The sequence below is a fragment of the Amblyraja radiata genome, chromosome 9 (assembly GCF_010909765.2).
Source record: "Amblyraja radiata isolate CabotCenter1 chromosome 9, sAmbRad1.1.pri, whole genome shotgun sequence".
Taxonomy (NCBI): domain Eukaryota; kingdom Metazoa; phylum Chordata; class Chondrichthyes; order Rajiformes; family Rajidae; genus Amblyraja; species Amblyraja radiata.
The window spans coordinates 15,001,013-15,024,113 of NC_045964.1; the positions used below are offsets into that span (position 1 = coordinate 15,001,013).

General features: G+C 41.9%; 1 protein-coding gene across 1 annotated transcript in view; it reads right to left on the reverse strand.

Moving 5' to 3' along the window:
• Positions 1-22,836, reverse strand: part of dnal1 (dynein axonemal light chain 1) — a 31,017-nt gene extending 8,181 nt beyond the window's left edge. Inside the window, exons 1-6 of the mRNA XM_033026762.1 lie at positions 22,750-22,836; positions 22,625-22,663; positions 19,058-19,167; positions 17,653-17,708; positions 12,832-12,887; positions 6,351-6,477 (exon numbers count right to left, since the gene is read on the reverse strand). Coding sequence (XP_032882653.1) covers positions 6,351-6,477; positions 12,832-12,887; positions 17,653-17,708; positions 19,058-19,167; positions 22,625-22,663; positions 22,750-22,752 — 391 coding nt within the window. The 5' untranslated portion in view covers positions 22,753-22,836. The remainder of the gene's footprint in view (positions 1-6,350; positions 6,478-12,831; positions 12,888-17,652; positions 17,709-19,057; positions 19,168-22,624; positions 22,664-22,749) is intronic.
• Between the last annotated feature and the right edge of the window lie 265 nt (positions 22,837-23,101).

The following is a 23,101-nucleotide window of genomic DNA, read 5'->3' on the forward strand; positions in this document are numbered from 1 at the left end:
TGCACCAATGTGCAAAACGGAGAGACATAGGAAGTCCTGTTTACCAGCTGCTATAAGATTTTATAATGCGCATAAATAATTGCACTTTTTTTTAATTAATTGTATTTTAACTTGTATTTTAACGTATTTTAACTTGTTAAGTATGGAAGCCATTTGAGGAAATGTGTGGTGTTATGTCTGTCTTGAAGCTGTCGTGGCACTGTAATTTCCTGAAAAGGATTATTAAAGGTATAATCTAATCTAATCTAATCTAATTGTACTCAGGAAGGTGATGGTGAACCATCGTCCAATATCTTGTACATAAAGCAAAAGTGAGTGGTGCCCAGCAGCGAGTCACTCTCAGCAGGATAACCAGATTCTGATCTGCTGTTACAGCCACAATATTTATGTTGCTGATGCATGGACTTTTTTGGTCAATGATAGGGAAGGACTCTGTGATGGCAATGTTAATAAGTGTTAAGGGTAATGGCTTAGGCTCGTCTTGATTGAAAATGATCGTTGGCTCAAATGTTGTCCAGGTTTTATCCATGCAGGAAGGTCTGCTTCATTTGTTCAAGAATTTTGAATGGAATTGAACACACCAGAAGTTGTAACAATAGTACATAAAAGTGCGGGTGCTAAACTGGTAAAACTGCAACACCAGGTTATGCGTGCTAAACAGGAAAAAGAACAAGCAATGGACAGAGTTCAGCAACCTCACAACATACCAATCAGACCAGCTTTGCAATCCTTCCACATACAGCCTGGAATAGTGGTGGAAATTGTATATCATCACTAATGACTAGTTTAAAAAAAAAAATCTAGGTTATTAACTTAATTTAAATTACAGAGCTGGTGGGATTTGAATTTAGCTTACTGGACTGTTAGTTCAAGCTTCATTTTTACTGTAAGTGTAACCACTGAACCACATCAGATGATACAAGAATGTAAGGAAAACAAGTATGGTACCAGAAATTTGAGAGCACATATATTAAAAAAGGATGAACAGACCAGACTTCCTTTCTCTTGACTGGTGACCTAAAAACATAATTCAAATTATAAATAACAATAGAAAATGATGAAAAATGATGGGTTAGCCATCATCTGCGGAAACAGAGATAATATTTCAGATTGAAGACGGTTTGTCAGAATGACAAAACATCTTTGATCTGAAGTTTTAATTCACTTTCTCTCTACACTGATAATGCCTAATCTTCTGGGTACTTTTAGCATTTAAAGTTTAATTTCAGATTTTCAATATCTGTAATGTTTTTGATCTTCATCTTTTTTCATACAAGTTCTTAATGGACTGAATACAGAGAGAACATTTCCAACTGTTGAAGAAAGTAACTAGAGTAAATTGCTAAAAGATAATCACTAAGAAACCCGACAAGAGGAGCAAAGGGTACAGAGAGTTACCCTGATACATTTAGATGAACAGAGTGGAAGCATAAATGGCAGTATGTGCTGTCTGACATATGGTTCCTTTCTATGCTATAGATCCTATCAAATTCCACATATCTCAGCACAAATCCTTGTATGATAATATCAAAACCCTAAAGTAGATGACTATTTAACATAACCAAGACACAAATCTACTGCTTCGAGAGACTTGCTATTTGACAAACATAGCTGTTGATTCAGGGACCACTGACAGGCTTCAGCTACGGAGGAAAATGACGAGTCTTATTAGAAGGTAGACAAAATTGCTGGAGATACTCAGCGGGTGAGGCAGCATCTATGGAGCGAAGAAATATTAGATCAAGGTTAATTTGTATTTTAGCTTCAGCAACCTGCTTTATTTCCATATCCCTTAATCCCCTTAGCAAGAACATAACCACCTCAAATTTGAAATGTTCAATATTGTCTCCACAGATTTTAGGAGGGATTGTAGGGGATTGGGGGATTGCTTCATAGTCAGGGTCACAGAAAGGTACAGCAGGGATACATGGCCTTAGTCCATGCCAAGTCACTGTTATTGTTTTAAAACCTGTATGTACAGCGAACCCCTTCCCGAGGTGCTGCGGCCATGGTGCCGCACAGAAGGTTCGTTGGTCAGTGGGACCTAGCCCGAAGGTTCTGCGATTGGCGGGACCGGGAGCCCGCCCGAAGGCTTGTAGGAACGCGTAACCGGGGGCCTGTCTGAAAGCTCGATGGTGACGTGACTGGGAGGGAGCTGGAGACGTGGGCAAGTAGGAGGGTGAACCAGATTAATGCCTCCAGCGCCTTCAAGGTCGGCTTCAGGAGACGACCCAGGACACAAAGATGGGCCGACCGGACTTTGAATAATGGCTCCAAAGATAGTAGAGCCCGCGTGTGTAATATACGCAATAGGAATTTCACTGTGCAGTTGCATATGTGCCAATTAAAGCACTATTGACCCCTCGCTACAACAGACCACAGGGAGGGAGATGGTGTCCATTATTACACATTGTCCACCATAACCAAATAAGAGGGGTTAATATGTACAGTACTATTGGGAAAAACAGCCAATAAACATACACTACGCAATAAACAGTAAAGGACACAAGATATACAATAACGGGGTGGCACAGTGGCACGGCAGTAGAGTTACTACCTTACAGTGCCAGAGACTGGAGTTCGATCCTGACCTCGGGTGCTCCCTGTGGCAGCGTGGATTTCCTCCAGGTGCTCGGGGTTCCTCCCGCGTTGGGGAGACTTGCAGGTTTGTGGTTTGGCTGGTTTCTGTGGGTCGCTGGTTGAACTGCTAGCTTGTGGTGCCGGGGGCTCACGTTCCACTCTGGCCCGGGGTGCTCCCTGTGGCCGCATGGATTTCCTCTGGGCACTCCGGTGCACTGTTTCTATCCTACACTATGTAGGGTGGGGATGGAGCTGGGGGAGTCGCGGTCGCAGGGGGCGCCCAGGGTTAAGCCTGGATCTCTGGCGCTGTGGCTCTGCCGGTGGTTCATGGAGGCTAGATAGGCTGCAGGCCTGCACATCTTTGTGGGGTAGGAGACCCAGGGAAACCAACGCTGTCAGAATGCCTTTGTCTTTGCAATGTGGGAGGGAAGGTAGAACCACTGTGGTAGTTTTATCCGACACATTATGAATTGTCCCTAGTGTGTGGATAGAACTAGTTTATGGGTGATCGCTGGTCGGCGCGGACTCGATGTTTCCACATTGTATCTCTAAACTAAACTAAGCTAAAATGGTTCAAAAACACCATTTGCTCCATTCACCTAGTGGCCATTCCGTGAAACACAAACTCTGTCTACAACAGATTTAGTCTGCTATAACGGAGGTTCGTGAACGAGGGTTTACTGTATGTCACAGCAAGTTTGTCTGTTATTATTTTGCTCAGGTTTTATACTACTTATACAGGTCCAATAAAGCTTCACTAACTGAAGATCTATTGGACATTTAGGGGCATAGGAATTGTGAGATGACCAAAGGTTCATCTGTGTGCAAACACACAGGTATTGCTTGATGTAACAATGTTGTTGCCAAAATTATTGCGATCAGTCATTATGAAGTAATCTGTATAAACCCAGGCTGGAGGTGAAGAAAATGCTAATGATAAAGGACGCGGGGAATCAGAAGTCCAAAGTTACTTCTTTCACCCAAACCTGTAACATTTACTGGGAGTCCTTACTCAGATATAGTTTAGTTTAGAAATACAGTATAGAAACACACCCTCCAGCCCACCAGGTCCATGCCGACTAATGAACACCTGCACACCAGTTCTATGTTATCCCACACCAAGGGCAATTTTACAGAAGCTAATTAACCTACAACATGTACATCTTTGGAATGTGAGAGGAAACTGGAGCACCCGGAAAAAATCCACATGGTCATGGGGAGAACATATAATCTCCGTACAGTTAGCACCCGTAGTCAGGATCGAAACTGTGCCACCCATTTCAGGTACTTCTCCCACTTCCCACTATTGAAATCAGCAATCAACATGGCAACTATGGGACAAATACCTGCTGGGTGTTTCGTGGAGAAAACTCTTCTACTTTCACAACCATTCACTAAAGTCAGACCATTTCAGACCAAAAGACGTTACGTAGTGTGCTCCTCGCCTAGTCTCTGGTCAAGTAAAGTAAATCCACTTTACCATATTGACTCATCATCTGCCAACTTGAATGTGGAGATGTCTAGAGTCTTCCATGTGTTTCAATCATCCATAGAATCCATAGGAAGCTGCCCAGTCACCCTTAGGTCTGTGTTGACTCCAGTGCTAGGATCTCTAAGCTGGATCTCATAGCAGAAACAAGGAACTGGAGATGCTGGTTTATAAAAGAAAACACAAAGTACTGGAGTAATCAGTGGCTCAGGCAGCATCTCTGAAGAACATGGATAGGTGATGTTTCGGATTGGGACCGTTCTTCAGATAATCTATTAACATATCGCATAGCAAGTTGCAATATTATGTTCAGGATTCTTGTGTCTATCTTTGGATTCTCACTGTGGACACCAGATTGAAAGAAGTGCAAATGAATGGCGTTTTTACCTAGAAAGATTGTTTGGGTCCCTGGATGGTGGGAAGGGGAAGAAAGGACAAGTGATGACAATGCATTGTAAGAAGAGAGATAGTTGTGGAAACAAAAGACCAAACTCGGTAGTTTACCAGAAAAACTAGTTTACAGCTTATCCCCAATCAGAAACATCCCATCCTCCCTGTAGCTTTACAAGCTTTTCTTGCCTCCTTTACAGTTCTGAAGGGCCTCCAATGTAAAACATTGACTGTTTCTTTCTCACAGATGCGGCTTGACCTCATGAGCGTTTCCAGTACAGTAAACCCTTGTTTTAATGGACCCCTTTATAATGATTTCGGTTATAGCAGACGAACCCCCTGACTCGCACTGCCTCCCCGGCCACTTAGAGCATGGGCTTCTGAGGGCCCCCACCCGACTCGCAATGTGCACCAGCAAGCCCTTCATTACTCACCCGGTAATTGTTTTATGACTATGCTTCAATGAAATCAATTAGAAATAAATCACTGGTCAATGAGACAGCTGCGGTTTAGTGATAGCACGGTTGTTTCAGAAATAGCGTGATGAGCCTGCTTTAGTTAACAGTCTGAAGGTGCATGCACATTTACGTACCAGCAATCATTACAGCCCATAGAGTATTCAAAGAGGATACATGAAAATTGGTTATTAAGCTATTACATTTCAGCACCACTGACTTCTGTGGAATGAGGTGCATTGGGAAAGTCAGCTAAGTAAATTACTTAAAGGCGCAAACCTGAATTAGGTTCCCAGAGTTTCCTTGTAACTGCTCTGGCAAACTCCAGAAAAGTCACATTAGAATCAAAGTCTGCATGTGCCCTGGTCTTGCATGAGTCGCTTAGTGCATGGCCAAGGCTACACAGACACCCTCGATAATCCAGGAAATGAATCTAAGATGTTGCACAAATTGTCTCTCATTGTACATACTTGGAGTCCTCCATGCTCCCAATGCATGGAGGGCCACAAGAGAAAAGCATAATCCCCATCATTTTCCAGCTAATTATATTTGAATGATTTTATTGAATAGCTTCTGCGTTTGATTTTCTTTTCAAGGTAGATTAAGAATGGAGTCATATTAAATTAGGTGAATCAAGTGAAAAACTGGGCCGAGAAAACCCGTGTGATTATTAAAACATACTCCAGAGTAAAAATTAATCTGTGGTCTCCAGGACGACTGGCTGCTGGTTGGACACGCCTCAGCACATTTAATTCCACTGAATCACAAGAGTAGAATGCCCAGAGGCAAACACCAAAATCAGATACTCTTGCATGTCTTTAGCACAGGCAATCAAAAATGAATTTTACCCCACTTTCCAATACAGCAGAAAACTAAGAGGGTATTCGGAGACCTGCAACTTCTGGGAAGGCATAAGGCACAGCTTCAAGAGGCATTAACAAAACAGCTCTGGGTTAGTGAAGTATAAATATATCCACACAGGGCTGACTGGACTCTCAAATAAAACATAAAAGATCAAGTTACATTATTTAGAAGAACACCTGCTACACTGGAGAAAATCTACTCTTCAACCATTATCTTGGGGCCAAACACAGAATTGGTTGTTATGAGTAGGAAGAAGCTGCAGATGCTGGTTTACACCGAAGATAGATACAAAATGCTGGAATAACTCAGGAATGAGTGACGTTTCAGGTCAAGACCCTTCTTCAGACTGCATCAGGGTCTCGATCCAAAACGTCACCCATTTCTTCTATCCAGAGATGCTGCCTGTCCCGCTGAGTTACTCTACCATTTTGCGTCTATCTTTGGTTGTTATAAGTTCAACAATAATTTATAAAAATATTTCATTGGCAGTAAAGTGCTCAGGCATGTGCTGATGTTGTGAAAATCTCTGCAGTAATGCAAGTTTTTCTATATAAAAAAAATATGGAGCATACCCCAATCCTTCACTAAGTTGTTCGACATGTATAGCACTCGGAGCTGCTTCATGGCATGAATTCCTTTAAGCTTCTCTATTAAGTTATACGATATCCACAATTCTTCCAATGTCTCCCCGACTGACTCCTGCAGAAAGTAAAATTGATTATAGCAGTAAAAATATAGTGGTAGGAAATGTAAATAAGTAAATAAGTTTATTGGCCAAGTATTCACATACAAGGAATTTGCCTTGGTGTCCACCCACAAGTAACAACATGACATACAGTGACAGTTACGAATGACTCAGAAAACACTAAACATTAATAATAATAAAACATTAATGATAAAACACCATCAATCAAGCATGTGAACCAACAAAATACCAGATCAAAGGGAGGCTACAGATTTTTGGCTGTGCTTAATTGTGCTTAATTTCTTTGTAACAATATTTGTGCATGCAATTGCAATGATTTCATCACCGTAGAGGCTTGCAGTGTCCCTTGATTAAGGTGCAAAAAGATTTGGAAATTAAACTAAGAAATGGGCAGACAGGCAGTGCTTGAGTTAATTCACAATATTTATATTTATAGTATTTCTAGATTTATTCATAGAAATCTCTAAAAGTTATCAGAGGTACAGAGGACATAAAGTTATGGTGAGGGGGGCACGATTTAATACGGACTCTGACTGATATCCCCCTTCATAAACATGGAGCACGAGTGGATTATTTTGACTATGAGGCTGTTCTACTATTTAATGACCTAGATTTTGTGGTTGTGATGACAATTAAACTGGTAGCATTTGCCTTTCTATACCACAAAACCAACAGCCTCTTATACAATGTAACCACATGGAAACTCAGAAGCTGCAGTCTGTAATTTCTTGCATCTTAACTCGCTGCAGTTTGCAATTTGCTCCAACGTAGCTTCTGAAATTGAGTTAACTGATGAGTACTTCAGGTATTTACAAACTATTCTGAGAATAGAAAAAGCCTGTAAATGTTGTGTTTTGTGAATGACTTATAATGGTGTATACATAAAACTGTACAGCACAGGAATAGGCCCTTCAGTCAACAATGTCTGTGCCGAGCATGATGTCAAGTTAAACTAATCTTCTCTCCCTTCATATCCACATGCCTTTCTGAAAGCCTCTGAAATGCCACTATCATATCAGCCTCCACCATCCCTGTCAGCGCTTTCCAGACACCCACCAATCTCTGTGTAAAAAACTTGCTCCACACATCTCCTTTAAATGTAGCCCCTCACACTTTAAAGCTATGCCCTCTAGTCTCTTACATGTCCACTCTGGGAGAATGGTTTTAATTGTCCATCTCATCTGTGCCTTTCATAATTTCATACACTTCTATCAGATCTCCCATTAACCTCTGATATTCAGAGAAAACAATCTAATTTTGTCAAATCTCTCCTTATCCAGGAAGCATTCTGGTAAACCTGCACCCTCTCCAAAGGCTCCACATCCTTCTTGTAATGGGGCAGCCAGACCAGCACATAATATTTCAAACGTGGCATAACCAAAGACCTATAAAGCTGCAACATGACATCCTATCTTTTATACTCAATGCAGTAATTGATTAATGCAAGCACGCAGTGCACAGATAATGGAAAGACTCTTAACAACAGTAATGTACATAGAGCTCTTGGGATCCAAATCCATATAGTTCCCTGAAAGTGGCAACACATGTGAGAGTTGTTTAAGGGCCAATTGATTAAAGTGCATGATCATCATGTTCCAGTAAGGAGAGGCAAGGTAAGGGAACTGTGGATGAACGAGATTATAAACTTGTTCAGGAAGATAAAGGTAGAGCATGTCGGGTTAAAGAAGATGACATCAGATGAGGAATCCTATGAGGAATATAAATAGGAAAGAACTCAAGCAGGTGTTTAGAAGGAGCCATGAAATATTATTGGTGAGACGAATTAAAGAAAAGCCCAATGGTTTTTCTATGTACGTTAAAAATGAGACGGTGACCAGAGAAGGTAGGACCGCTCAAAGATAAAGGAGGGAATCTATGCTTGAAGTCGGAGGATGTAGATGAGGTACTAAGCAAGTACTTTGCATCTGTATTGTCCAAGAATAAGGACATGGAGGACAGCAAAATCAGTGCGGAGGATACAAATACAAATATTGCAGTTTGGGAGGTTGAATGTAAGGAGAGAATACAGTTAATGGCAGGCCTCTTAACAGCATCAATGTGCATGAGGGATCTTGGGGTCCAAGTTTATAGCTCACTAAAGGTGGCAGCACAAGTAGATAGGATGTTACAGAAGATATGGTGTGCTTGCTTATCTTGCTGGGAACATTGAATATGAGAGCCAGGAAGTCATGCTCTATATGATTTTGGTTAGGCTGCATTCGGAATATTTTGTGTAGTTCTGATCACCCCATTACAGTAGTGATGTGGAGGCTTTGGAGAGGGTACAGAGGCAGTTTACTAGAATGCTGCCTGGATTACAGGGTTTCAGCTACAGGGAGAGTTTGGAAACACTTGGATTCTTTTTTCTGGAACATTGGAGGTTGAGGGGAGACTTGATAGAAGTATATAAAAGGTATACTTGATAAAAAGTATATAACAGACAGTGGTGGAGGCAGGTACCATAATGGTGTTCAAGAAACTTTTATATAGGCATATGGAAGTGCAGGGAATTAAGGGGTATGTATCATGTACAGGCAGATGAGATCAGGTTATCTAAGCAACATGTTCTTGTTATCTAAGCAACATCCCCAAAGGGCCCGTGTCTGTGCTGGACTATTCTATGTTCTAAGTAGAGAAATAGATAGAAGGGGTTATATGGTATACTTGCCTTCATGGATCCGGGCATTGAGCTGTAGGGACAGAAAGTCACAATGCACACTGCCTGAACAGATGGTAGTAACATTCAAGTATGCCGACAAGCACTTGAAATGCCAAGGAATAGAAAACTACGAACTAAGTGCTATTATGAGAGTAGTATTCGGTATTAGGGATTAGTATTACTTAATAGTCCGTATGGACGGGGTGGGCCAAATAATCTGATTCTGTGCTCTAGCATAAGGTTAAGATGACCATGCAAAGAGAATAGAGCGAACTAGAGAAAAGCATGTTAAATGAATGAACCTAGCAAGGTTTAATTGAAATCTTAGTTTAGCAATACAATAACACAATATTTCAAAGATTTTGATATAATATAGGCACACTTCCCCAAGGAGAAAAGGTGGGAAATCAAAGCCAGAGATCACTGGATGATGATAAAGAAAGAAAATAAGAATGAAGCAGAATATGTGGGTATATAGTTTTTGACAAGATAAGACAAGTGAGATCACCAGGACCAATATGGAAAACTCAGAGCAAAAGTGAAAACGGAAATACAAAAAAAGAGTCAAAGAAAGAATTTGAGAATGTTCAGTTTAGTTTATAGTTTAGTTTAGAGACTGTTCTTGGAGTTATCAGAGGAAACTCGAATGTTTTCTATGGGGACATAAATGGATGGTAAGAAATGGGGTGGGTTCAATAGAAACCAAAAATGGGAGCTTTGCATGGAGCCAGAGAGCAAGGCTGGAATACTTCATGGTACTTGCTATCTCTCATTCACCACAAAGAGGAAGATACCAAAATCACGGCAAAAATGAAGGAGGTGGATGTAAATAAAATTGATAAGAAAGTGTTAGCAACCTGCCCTCACTAGACATTGGGATAACAGAGGGTTCAAGTGAAAATATTACGTCATGGCCCAGAAGGAACATGGAAAATTTGGCACCTACAAGCTGGTCAACATAATCTAAGTGGTGAGGAAGCCTTTAAAAATGATAACTGGTAAAAATAATGAATAGATACATTCAGAACTAATATAGGACCATTGTAGAAGTTTTAACAGTGATCTAGTTTAAACAGATGGCTATTTTTAACAACCCATATTAGTATTGTGCCAGGGAGAGATAATGAAAGTAATGGACTAAATGTTAAATATGTGGTTTGGAAGGTGCCCTACATGAAAGGCTGGTTAGCCAAATTAAAACCCTGGAGATAAAAGCATCAGGAGGAACATACGTGAAAAAAATGTCTTTGAAACAATATGCAAACCTTTAACTTTACCAGTTTCTTTTCAAGATTGGAGGAAGATGGAAATCTTAACCCTAAGGTGCAACTGCTATTTGTAATTAGTTACATGAACCTTGTTGGACGTGCAAGGCAAAATCTCTAAACTTTAGAAAATTTAGGGAGGACACAATTTTGGAGATGTAATAAACAATGTCAGTGATGGACTGATATGGAAATGGATGTATGTTGCAATAAAACACAATGGTCTGAAGTTACAATATATTGAAGTTATAAACAGTAAAAAACCTAGATGGAAAGACATGATACCCACATAATTTTGGATTAACATTCATACACTAGTTATACTATGAATAGATTAGTAACTAAATCTAGTTCATAGTTTATTACTTAACCTCATGTGGACTGCACCTGACACTTAATCCTAGCATTCCCCAAACAATGGAAACAGCATCTCCTCAACATACCTATCAGTACCTCCTAATATGTAAAAGATAATCAACCTAAAATGTTCATTCCATTTCCCTTTCCACCAATGGTGCCAAATCTACTGACTATTTCCACCATCTTCTTTATTTATGGCATTGACAATGGTTGCATCTATTTAAAAAATTCTGGAATGGAAACAATCTGGTCCTGAATATTCTTACTCTTTAATTCCATTACTTTATTCATTACTGTAGTTTTAATTATGGGGATTTTTTGAGCCTTTGACCTTGAATCAATATTACTTCCATTGGGATGCACGGCATGTTATCCTCTTTATCCACCACAAATGATGCTGTAAAAGTAATTAACTGATGCAAGGATCTTATTTCTGGATGAAAAACAGCTATCGTTGAATAACAGAGTTGATCATTTTACACAAAGCTGGAGTCATAACAACTATTTTATCTGCCTCCCTCTTACACAATGTACTGAACTTATTGTATTATGACTACTAAAACATACAATGAGATTAATAAGCGACTTGTTGCACATTTAATATGGCCTGTTGACATATTGAAGTGGAACACGGCATTGAACTCACCCAATTTTAGATTAATGTTCATACACTACGAGGTTTGTAACTAAATTGGGTTCATAGTTTATTACTTATCCTCATGTAGACTACTTGTTTATTAGTTTTAGTGTATAATGTTTCAGAAGTATAATTCTTTACCTACACACTTGACCTAAATTAACCTAAGAGATTAAACTCTCCACTAAAATATCTTAGGGACCTCTCCTTCAAACTTCTTGCCTGCACTTCTCTTTTATGATCCTTTATCAAACAGATAAAAGATTCCCTTCCCGCCAACCTTTCCTCCTTCTCTCACATACACTGTACCATTTTCCCCCTCGACCAACATCTCATTCTCCTTACAAACTACTCCAATGACTCCTAACGTTCCTCCATCATATGCAGTGTCCCCAAACTCCAACGCCCCCTCATCCTTATACATTACACTTTCCCAGTGTCTCCCATGCCTCCACTAGCAGACCAAAGCTCCCTTCTCATCAGTGCCTTATTTGTGATGCTCTGTACTTCCTATCCTGAACATCAACACCTGCAGATAGACAATGCTTTCTCCTACCAATACCACAAAACATCAGTTCTCCCCAACTCTGATCCCAGTTACTCATCCCGAGCCATTACATGTTGGTGAGGTGAGAAAAAACTTTTTCTCCCAGAGAGTTGTGAGTTTATGGAATTCCCTGCCACAGAGGGCAGTGGAGGCCAAATCACTGGATGGATTTAAGAGAGAGTTAGATAGAGCTCTAGGGGCTAGTGGAGTCAAGGGATATGGGGAGAAGGCAGGCACGGGTTATTGATGGGGGACGATCAGCCATGATCAAAATGAATGGCGGTGCTGGCTCGAAGGGCCGAACGGCCTCCTCCTGCACCTATTTTCTATGTTTCTTTGTTCTCCCACAGTCCCTCTTACATTCCTGATCCCGAACTTTATCCTCATACGTTATGTATTTCCCAACCGCCAGCCCTACTGTTGAAACACATTACCCCAATTTCAACCAGACATAATGCCCCTCCACCTTTAAAACATAGATCCTCAACATGCCATGTAGTGCTCCTCTTCACCTCTGACCCTGATGCCCCATCTTTGATCTCCACCCGTCTCCCAGAGCTTTGCAGACCATGACCCCATCCTGGGTCAGACTGTCAAAGCAAAGCTTTCAACCAACATGCTTCTCCTCTTGATATTTTCTGTCTGCACCAGGACTACCATTGCAATCCGCTTTCTACCACTGTTGATGGTGTTGATGGGCACGCCAACAAGTTCCTTGCTACCCTATCTGAAATCAGAAAATTCAGAAAATATATTTTAAACCTTTGTGCTTTGTATTGTGCACCACTCTTTAACCAAATTTGCTGCCCAATTGCAGAAATAAATACAAACCTTAATAATGTAGATTAGATTAAGAGAATTAATTTGTTATTAACCTACCAGGCCGTTGAAATTCTTTATGTTGTTTCTTCCTAGTGATAGGATTTTTAACTTCTCTGGAAAATAAGAAAAATACACAATATTTCACTTTAAACTTGCATTCAAAAGCAGTCAGTAGGAAAATGTTAGTTCAGGCCATTCTATATTTTGATGCCCGGGGGAAATCATGTCCATGCACCTCACTGCTAGCCTTCCCCCATCATATAATCTTATGGAAGAGGAAAAGGAAAATCCAATATGGAAAAATATCCTGTGTAATCCTTTCAAACCATCTGAGATAAAATCTCAATATGAATATTTATTGTCTACGTTACCATGAAGGTCATGGAAGCTAATGAATTCAAGGAAGAGCAGAGCGAGATCTTGACATACATCTACATTACAAAGGAGGTTGTGGTGGCAATCTAAAATCCATAAAGATGAATAAATCTCACATCCTGACCACGTGTATCCTAGGTCCTTGTGGGAACCTGGGGAAGACATTTCAGGGACTCTGGTAGAGATATTGGTGTCAACGATGGCCATGGATGTAACGGTAGACTGTTGGATAGCTAATGTTGTGCCTTTATTAAGAAAGGACAAGCCATAAAATTCCAAGCTGGTGAGCTTAATGTCAGTGGTGAGAAAGTTACTGTAGGGGATTCTGGGACAAAAGATCCATCTGAATTTGGAAAGACAAGGACTGTTTAGCAATAATCAGCATGGCTTTGTGCATGAAAGACAACTCACTAATTCAATTGAAGAGGTGACCAAAATGATTGACAAGGGCAGGATGATAGATATTGTCTGCATAGACTTTAACAAGATCTTTGACAAGTCCCACATGGTAGGCTGCTCCGGTAGTTTAGATCACATGGGATGCAGGGTGAGCTAGCCAACTGGATACAAAATAGGCTTGGTGGAAGGAATCAGGGGGTGGTAATGGAGGGTTGTTTTTCAGATTAGAAGCCTGTTACCAGTGCTGTGCCTCGGGAATCAGTGCTGGGTCCACTATTGTTTGTCATCTATATTAATGATTTGGCTGAGAATGCAATTGGGATGTGGATGTCATAAAAATTAATGCTATAGTGAACAGTGAAGAAGGTTATCTAACGTCAAGAATGAAGAGTGTTTCATTGTCATATGTAGTGAAAACAGAACAATCAAATTCTTACTTGCAGCAGCATAACATCTCTGTAAACACAGTACTCATAGATAACATAATAAACAATTTTTTTTTTTTTAAACTCCAATATTAGTGCAAAAAAGCCCGTGCAACAAAGACAGTTTGTAGTTCAGTTTAGTTGGTGTCTGTTGTGTTCAAGAGTCTGATGGTTATTGGGAGAAAGCTGTTCTTGAACCTGGAGGTCAGATCGACTGGGGAAGTGAGCCAAGGATCGGCAGCTGGGATATGAACAAGTGCAAAGTGCTGCATTTTGGCAAGTTAAACCAGGCAGGGCTTACACAGTAAAAAACAGGGCCTTGGGAGTGTTGTAGAACAGAGAGACTTAGGCGTACAAATATAAAGTTCCCTGAAAGTGGCAACATAGGGTGGTGAAGAAGCAGTTTGTCACACTTGCCTTGGTGAGACCACACTTGGAGCATGGTGTTCCATTCTGGTCATCTAGCTATAGGAAAGCTGGAAAGACACAGAGCTGATTCACAAGGGAATTATCAGGACTGGAGGGCTTGATTTATAAGGGGAGTTGGATAGATTGGGACATTATTCCCTGGAGTGTAGCAGGCTGAACATAGAGGTATATAAAATCAGAAGGGGCATATATAAGATGAATGGGCACACTTTCTCCCAGATTCGGGGAGTCTAAAACAAGAAGGCATAGATTTGAAATGGGAAGGGAAAGATTTAAAAGGGAACAGGGGGGCATTCTTTCACACAAAGGGTGGTAGGTGTGTGAAAAGAGCTGCCAGATGAAGATGTATAGGTTGACACAATTACATTGCTTAAAGGACAATAATAGGAATGGTTTAGCGGGATATGGGACGAGCTCAGGAAGGCAACTTGGACAAGTTGGGCTGAAGGGTCTTTTTCTGTGTGTATGTCTCCATGATTATTACACACACAATTCCGATTTAATAGCAATATCTACAAATTACCCAGTAATATGAATTACAAAACAATGACGGGTCCAGCAACACTCAAAAGTATTAGTCTGAGTGTACTCCAGGAGCAAGTTGCTCAGTTTAGTGTTGGGTACAAGAATATCTCTCTCTGCCTCTCTCTCACTCACACTAAGTGGGTAGAAACATGAAAAACATCTTCAGTCTTGTGACATGTACTTAATGAACAAACAGGTGCAGCAAAACAGGACGGTATTCTTTATCCACATCAATTCTGTTGAAAATCTGGCTGATCTAATCATATATTCTGTTTAAATCGAATTTAAGTTTTAGTTTAGTCTAATTGAGTTTATTATTGTCTTGTGTACTGAGTATTGTGAAAAGCCTTTTGTGCTGTGCTATCCGGTCAAAGAAGGCTATACAGGATTACAGTCAAGGATGTAAATTAATTATGTAACTGAGCAAACGTTGTAACTCTCAAATGCAGCCTGAGCACAATCTTCCCCAATAGATATGTGAATGGTCTGGGATACCTGTGCTGACTCCAACACAGCATTGACTATGAGAGATTTTCCAAGTCCTAGGTCAGGAAATCTGCCAGCTGGGCTTCAGCCTTGGCAGAAGCACTGCTTTATTTCAGCTGGAACTTACTGAAAGCCTGATCGCTTTAACTGGTAATGGGGTAAACACTGTGCAATCATTGGTAACAGAATGAGAAAAACTGCTATCAACAGAATCAGAGAGCACAGAAACAGCCCCTTCGCTCATGTCCATTCCCACCTTAAGGAACTATTTATGCAAATCCCATTTTCCTGCAGCATTACTTGTCATAGCATTTCAGATGCTCATCTAAATACTACTTAAATGTTATGAATACAACCCCTCAAGCAATATGTGGACATCTGCATGAATCAGGCGGCTGAGTGCTTGAGCTCAGTGCCATTATGCTCATGACATTTTCCAAGCAATGTTGAGATACTGGTGTGACATTGGTAGATAAATACTGTATTTTCTTGAAATCTTTCAAACAATGCCACTGGTGTTCATGTGGCTTTGCCGTGCTGAGCTCAATGATTTCAGACGGAGCTGACTGAAACTTTCCCTGCTTATCTTAAATGTTTTGATCAGTATTGAGGGGTGGGGGAACGCAGTCATAGATGCAGGGAAGGCGGAAAAAGATTCCCTGTACATTTCCAACACTGGAAGATCCAGTCACACTAGTGTTATGATCTGCCTTTAAATTCTCTGCGGAGGTAGACAGGTTTCTAGAGTAAGGGGCAAGATTAGATTGTTGACCTGACCTAATGCCACAGGCACGGGACGTTTACCTCTCCAGATGCTTCACTGGCTTCAACTTGAAAGAAAGGAATTGGATGACAGCAGTAGCAGGCAGGGCTGTGACACCAACCCTGGTGCTGAGGCTCAGTAGGGAAGGGCAAAGTCAGGCAGAGCCATAATGATAGGCGGCAGGAGGTTCCGTGGCAGCAGTCGAGGCTCCAGGATGGTGTGCTGCCTCCCTGCTGCCAGGGTCCTGGATGTCTCAGATCAGCTGCATGAAAATCTGGGGGGAGGGGGAGCAGCCGGAGGTCATGGTGCATGTTGGCACAAATGATATAGGTAGGAAGAGGAAGGAGGTTCTGCAGCATATTATTTATGGAATTAGGTAAAAGGCTGAAAAGCAAGACCTCCAGTGTAGTGATCTCTGGATTGTTTCCAGTGCCACTTGCCAGTGAGGGTAAGACCCGAACGATAGGGGAGATGATTGTGTGGCTGAGGAATTGGTGCAGAGGGCAGGGATTTGGATTTCTAGACCATTGGGATCTCTTCTGGGGCAGAGGTGACCTATACAAGAGGGATGGGCTGCAACTTAACTGAAGGGGGACCAATATCCTGGCAGGCAGGTTCACGTGCTACACGGGTGGGTTTAAGCTAGATTGGCAGGGAGGTGGGATCGTATCTGGGATCGAGGCAGGTGAGAAGTTGCAATTTGGTGTGGAGGGTGATGAGAGAGAGGATAGAGGACAGTATAGACAGGAGAAAGACAGGAAGGAGGATGACATGTGGTTAAGATTTGATGATCTTAATCTAAATAACAAGTCTACCATGCCACTTACCTCTATTGGTGAGGGATACAAATTTGGGTCACTGGTAGTGAGGTAAATTAACTTGGGTCTCTGGTCGTGAGGGAAATGAACTCTGATCTCTGGTAGTGAGCGTAATTAACTTGAGTTTCTAGTAGTGAGGGTATCGAACTTGGGTCTCTGATAGTGAGAGTAATGATCTTGACACTTTAATAGTGAGGGAAATTAACTCAGGTCGTGATACTAACAAACTCGAGTCTCTGGTCATGAGGGTAATGAACTCGGATCTCTGGTAGTGAGTGTAACAATTTCCAGCCTCTAGTAGTGCTCAAGTTTCTGAGGTGTTATTCCAGTTCAGAACGTTACTAGACTGGTAACATTATCACTGACACTATCATACCCAAAGTTAAATAATGTATACTGCCATTTGTAAATATTTAGGGTAGTGTATAGCATGTCATCATTTGACAACACAGATGTGATTTTATTTAAATATCTTAGGATGCCAGCTTTGCTAGTGTAAATGGAATAAAACATGAGCACAGCTAGAGACAGCAAAAATACAGATGTACATACTTCCATTTGCCCGAAATAGTACAATTGCTTCAGTTTTAGGAGAAGAATGTTTGATGTGAAAGTAAAACCACTTGAATAAAAACTTTAATAAAAATCTTACACTTACTTAGTCCATTCAAATTCGCTATTTTTTCAATGCAATTAGTTGAAAGAGACAATTTTCTGAAAAACAAGCAAAATAATATTTTAAATTTGGGTGATATTGCACCGTGATCTAAAGCAACACTATATTGCTGATTTAAAAAAAGATAAAATGAAGGTCTTCATGTTCTCAAACATCGACTTCAGATGCATGTTCGGCATTTCTGAGATTAGTACTTAGAATGCAGAACAATGTACCACCAGAATGAAAACCTTGCTCCACTGACTGCATGAATCTGAAGCAAAATTATTTCACCTAATTTTGACAAGACCTCAGCTGCATGGAACTCGCAGGTAAAACCGGCAAACTAATTCAGATGAGCATCAGTGCAAAAAATGTCACACTAAAAAGAAATGAAAGTTACATTTATGTCATACTTTTATACATAATTAAGCATTTTTTTCTTGATCTAGATACGCTTTCAATGTGGGAAACACAACAGTAATTTGGGAATCTTGTACCGGCATGATAATAGGGGTTTGGGTAAGCATGTCTTGCGTCTAGAAATGCATTTCAAAAAAAATTCAGCAATTGCCTTGAGGCAGATAATTCCACAGATTCACCACATACTGGGTGATGACAATTTTCCTGTTTTCAGTCTGGAAACCAAGACTGCTAGACCATCTACTCTCCCACCCCACACTGCCAACATCCACACTGAGTAACCCCATTACAATTTATAGGTTTCAATGAAATACTCTCATTCTTCCAAATGCAAGTGAGTCCCAGTCAATTTAAGATATAAGGCCGTGAATTCAGAGGAAAGTAATAAAATGTGGTAAAAATGACAAGGGTCTGTAACACTTAAACAAATGTGTAGGAAGGAATTGCAGATGCTGGTATCCGCCGAAGATAGACACAAAATGCTGCCATAACTGCTGGAAAGCATATCTGTACAGGCAACATTTTTGGAGAGAAGCAATGGGTGACGTCGCGACCCTTCTTCAGACTGTTTCTTGTCACCCATTTCTTCTCTCCAGAGATGCTGCCTGTCCCGCTGAGTTACGCTTAAACAAATGTTGTTCTACGAATGCAAGCAGAAGTATTCATTTCTATAGCTCCCTCATCTCCACAACCTTTGCTGATTTGGGATGGAACAAAATAACCAAGATTCTTGCCCCACTGCCAGTGACAAAGGTATGAACTCAGACATCAAAGTATCACAATTCCTTGTGATAGGGATCAGATGAAGAATGCCCACTTAGAGCAGATACAACATGCCATCCAATATTTGAATGTGTGAGGAGCTGTAAGAGAAGGTGAAACCTTGAAAACATTATAGTTTTCAGTTTAAAACCATATTTTAAGGAAATAAAGTCCAGCAGGGACACATGGATAAGCACTCAAGATTCATTCTAGAAAAACTTACTCGCAATTACTCAGTGTTGAAAGGGACGCATCCATCTTTTCAATAGGAGGGACCTGACCATACAACTTCACCTCCAATGCTTCAGCTGCCTTCTCACCTGACTTTTCTTCCTGAAAATCATAATGTTTTTTCAATCTTTTAAATTTTTTATCTGAGAGACAAATAATTAGCAACACCATTCATTTTTCTTTTAATGAGTTCCTCCAAGACATGGAACCCACAACTAACCTCTCCAGCATCTACACATCTTGGAAACCCTTTCTCTCTTCCAGTTGTTGCATATTTTACCTGGATATCAGCAAAAGGTCTAACTTTTGACAGAGCCCAAATCATCATTTATGCTATCTTGCTAATTGAAGCTATTGAGATGTGCCCAAGACTAGCCCAAAGCATTAAAAGCAACAGAGTATTTTACCCAGAGTAGGGGAATGGAGGACCAGAGGACATAGGTTCAAGGTGAAGGGGAAAATATCTAATAGGAATCCGAGGGGTAACTTTTAAACACAGAGGGTGGTGGGTGTATGGAACAAGCTGCCAAGGAAGTAGTTGAGGCTGGGACTATCCCATCGTTTAAGAAACAGTTGGACAGGTACATGGATAGGACAGGTTTGGAGGGTTATGAATCAAGCGCAGACAGGTAGGACTAGGGTAGATGGGACATTATTGGCCAGTGTGGGCGAGTTGGGCCGAAGGGCCTGTTTCCACACTGTATTACTCTATGACTCTATGATCTATGACTCTCTAGTTAAAGTATCAATTAAAATTCAGATAGCTTGAAGGGAAGCTGAACATGAAGGGTACTTGGCTTAGCAGGGAGAAGGAAGTCTCAGATGTGTGGCAGAGTAGGAAAGGTTGGGGTTTAGTTTTCAAGTCTGGAAGGTAGATGAGTGTGTTTTACAAGTAGAGGAAACAAAAACTGTGGGGGAAAGACAGTACTTGACAGTGCTTAAGGAATCCAGGCAGCAATAGCAACAAATTGAGTACACAAATAGAAATGATTTAAAAAATATGGCGCCTCTCTGTGGCGACTTTTTGCAAGCAGCACAACAGCAGAGAAATATAGCAGCTCTGAACTTATTTTGTTAAAAGAAACAGCACGAATTAGTGTTGTAACTAATAAACTGCTGATCCATTTAAATCGATAGGCGCCATAGGGGAATCCCCAACCTGGTGAAGGATCACTGGTACAGTGAGTACAGTGCCAGGAAACACTGGGGAGGCCTCCAATGTGTCTGGAAATGTGGCTGGCAGGCAGGCTTGCACGTAAGACTGAAACACAGCCATGGAGCTGCACACCATGGCCAACAAACACCAGTCGGCATACTCCAATGCCTTTCTTATCATAGCCGGGGACTTCAACAAAGCCAGTCTAAAGGGTCACTCCTTAACTATCACCAGCATGTGTCTTGCAAACACCCTTGACCACTGCTGTATCACCATCGAGGATGCCTATCGCTCAATCCCTCGCCCTGACATGGGGAGATCTGACCATTTGGCTGAGCTCCTTCCTGCATATGGGGGGGGGGTGGGGGAGAGATGTTCAAGGACTCAACCATGGACCTGAAAGAAAATGCCATAGATGGTACCGACTTCTTAAGGAAATGTGCGGAGGAGTGCAAAATCACGAAATCCATCCAAGTGTTCCCAACCAGAAGCCTTGGATGAACCAGAAGCTCGGCATTCTCCTGAGGCACAGATCTCGGGTATTCAAGTGATGCAGAGTCATGCAAGACGTCCAGATGTGACCTTGATAACGCCATCAAAAAGGCTAAAAGAGACTTTTGCTCTAAAAACTGGAGGACGAGGCAGTAGATCGTCAACTGTCAGGCTGGCACGACATCACTTCCTACATGGCAAAACCAGGGGAAGCTTAAATGACAGTGAAACATCATTCCCAGGCGAGCCGGCACTTTGATAGGGAGAACACTGATGTGCCTTCCTGGGCCCCCATAGCCCCTGATGGTATTACAATTTCAGTCTCAGAGGGCGACATCAGAAGATCCTTCAGGAGGATGAACCCTCAGAAAGCATCTGGAACTGATGGTATACCTGGTCATGTTCTCAAAACCTGTGCAGACCAACTGGCTGGAGTTTTTGCTGACATCTTCGACATCTCATTACTGTTCGCACCAGCTTTAAAAGGACAGCAATAATACCAGTGCCCAAGAAAAGTACGGATTAATGACCAGTGGCATTAACATCCGTGGTGATGAAGTGCTTTAAGAGGTTGGTAATGGCTCATATTAACTCCTACCTCAACAAGAAACTGGACCCACTACAATTTGCCTACCGTCACAACAGGTATAGCTATTGGAATATGGAGGCTTGGAATAGATTAATCACTAAATAAAAGTGAATTGAGTCAGATAAGGACGTGGGAGAGAGCATAATGAAAATTGGCAGAGGCTATGTAACTTCCTATCTTGAATTCTGCAGCAGATTAATAAGGAGATATACCCATTCATATACCAAGAAAAAGTGAGGGAGAGAATCTGAGGAGGTCTTTCCTAACAAAATACCTGTTCAAATGCCTTTTAAATGTTGTCTCCACCATCTCCTCTGGCAGTTCATTCCAGATATTCACAACCCATTGTGTGAAAAGCAGATTTCCTCAGATCTCCCTTCAATTACTCCCCTTACGTTAAACCTCTAGTTCAAGACTCTCCTGTACATTGAATTTAAATCAGACAAGTGGGAAGTGCATCCAAGATCAGCATGATTTTGATTGTATATTCCATCTTTGCTCATCATAATTTTGTACATCTCTTTAAAGGGACTCCTTTAATTTCCAGTAAGAAAACATCCAGCCAATCCAATCTCACCATATAACAACAGCCCTCCATTCCAGGCAACACATTGGTGACTCTCTTCTACACTCTTGCTACTGTTACCACATTATTTTTACAGTGCAACCACAAGGACTGCACACAATACTCTTAAGTGCAGTCTAACTAATGTTTTGTATGGCTGCATTATGGTATCCCAACTCTTATACCCGATGGTAGACACAAATGCTGGAGAAACTCAGCGGGAGCATCTATGGAGTGAAGGAAATAGGCAACGTTTCGGATGCCTCACCTATGAAGGCAAACATATCAAATGTCTTCTTCACTGCCTATCACCCATGTCGCTATTTTCAGGACACTACGAACATGTACGCAAGGTCTCTCTGTTTATCAATACTCCTAAAGTTTTTGTCAATTACTCTCTTTGTCCTCCCAGAATTTGACCTCCCTAATCCCATTTGTTCACGCTTGGCCTGTCTCCCTCTAAATCAGTTCCTATCCATGCACATATCCAAGTGCCTTTTAAATGCTGCTACAGTACCTGCCTCAACTACCTCCTGCGGCAGCTCGAATAAATAGAATTGCGGTAGAGGAACATTATGTTTTGCAGGGCAAGTGCAGGCTGTTACAGCTCGAGGTCGAGTGGATGGCGGCGGGCGGGGGACGAGTCGTGTCCGGGACGGGGGGGGGGGGGGGGGGGGGGGGGGGAGGGGGGGTCGCGGCGGAGGAAGGAAAGATGGAGGTGATCGAGGTAGGGTGGGATCGGGCGCCATTTACTCACCCACTTGGCCAGAGCCTCTTTAATGGTGGTCGCTTTTGCCTGGAAAAGAAGAGGAGAGGCGGCGTTACTGAGGAGCGGGCAGCTTTACTGAAGGACGGCGGCCGAAACCCAAGTCACTCACTCACCATCCTCCGCTGCGGTTGCTAGGCACAGCGATGCCCCGCGCAGGCGCGGCTCACCGGGGCGGAGAGAATGTGTCGCGTGACCAGAGGGCGGGGCGAAGGTGACGCGCGCATCAGGGGGCGGGACGAGGATGATGCCGAGACCAAGGGGCGGGGTTGAAGATGACAAGGGATCAGGGGACGGGGCGAGGATCACGCTGCGATTATAGGGGCGAGGCGAATATGACGCGTCAGACAGGGGCGGGGCAGAATATGACGCATCTGGCAGGGGCGGGACCAAATATGACGCGTTGGTCGAGGGGCGGGGCGAATATGACGCAGGGAACGGGGGCGGAGCGTAAATGACGCGTCCAGC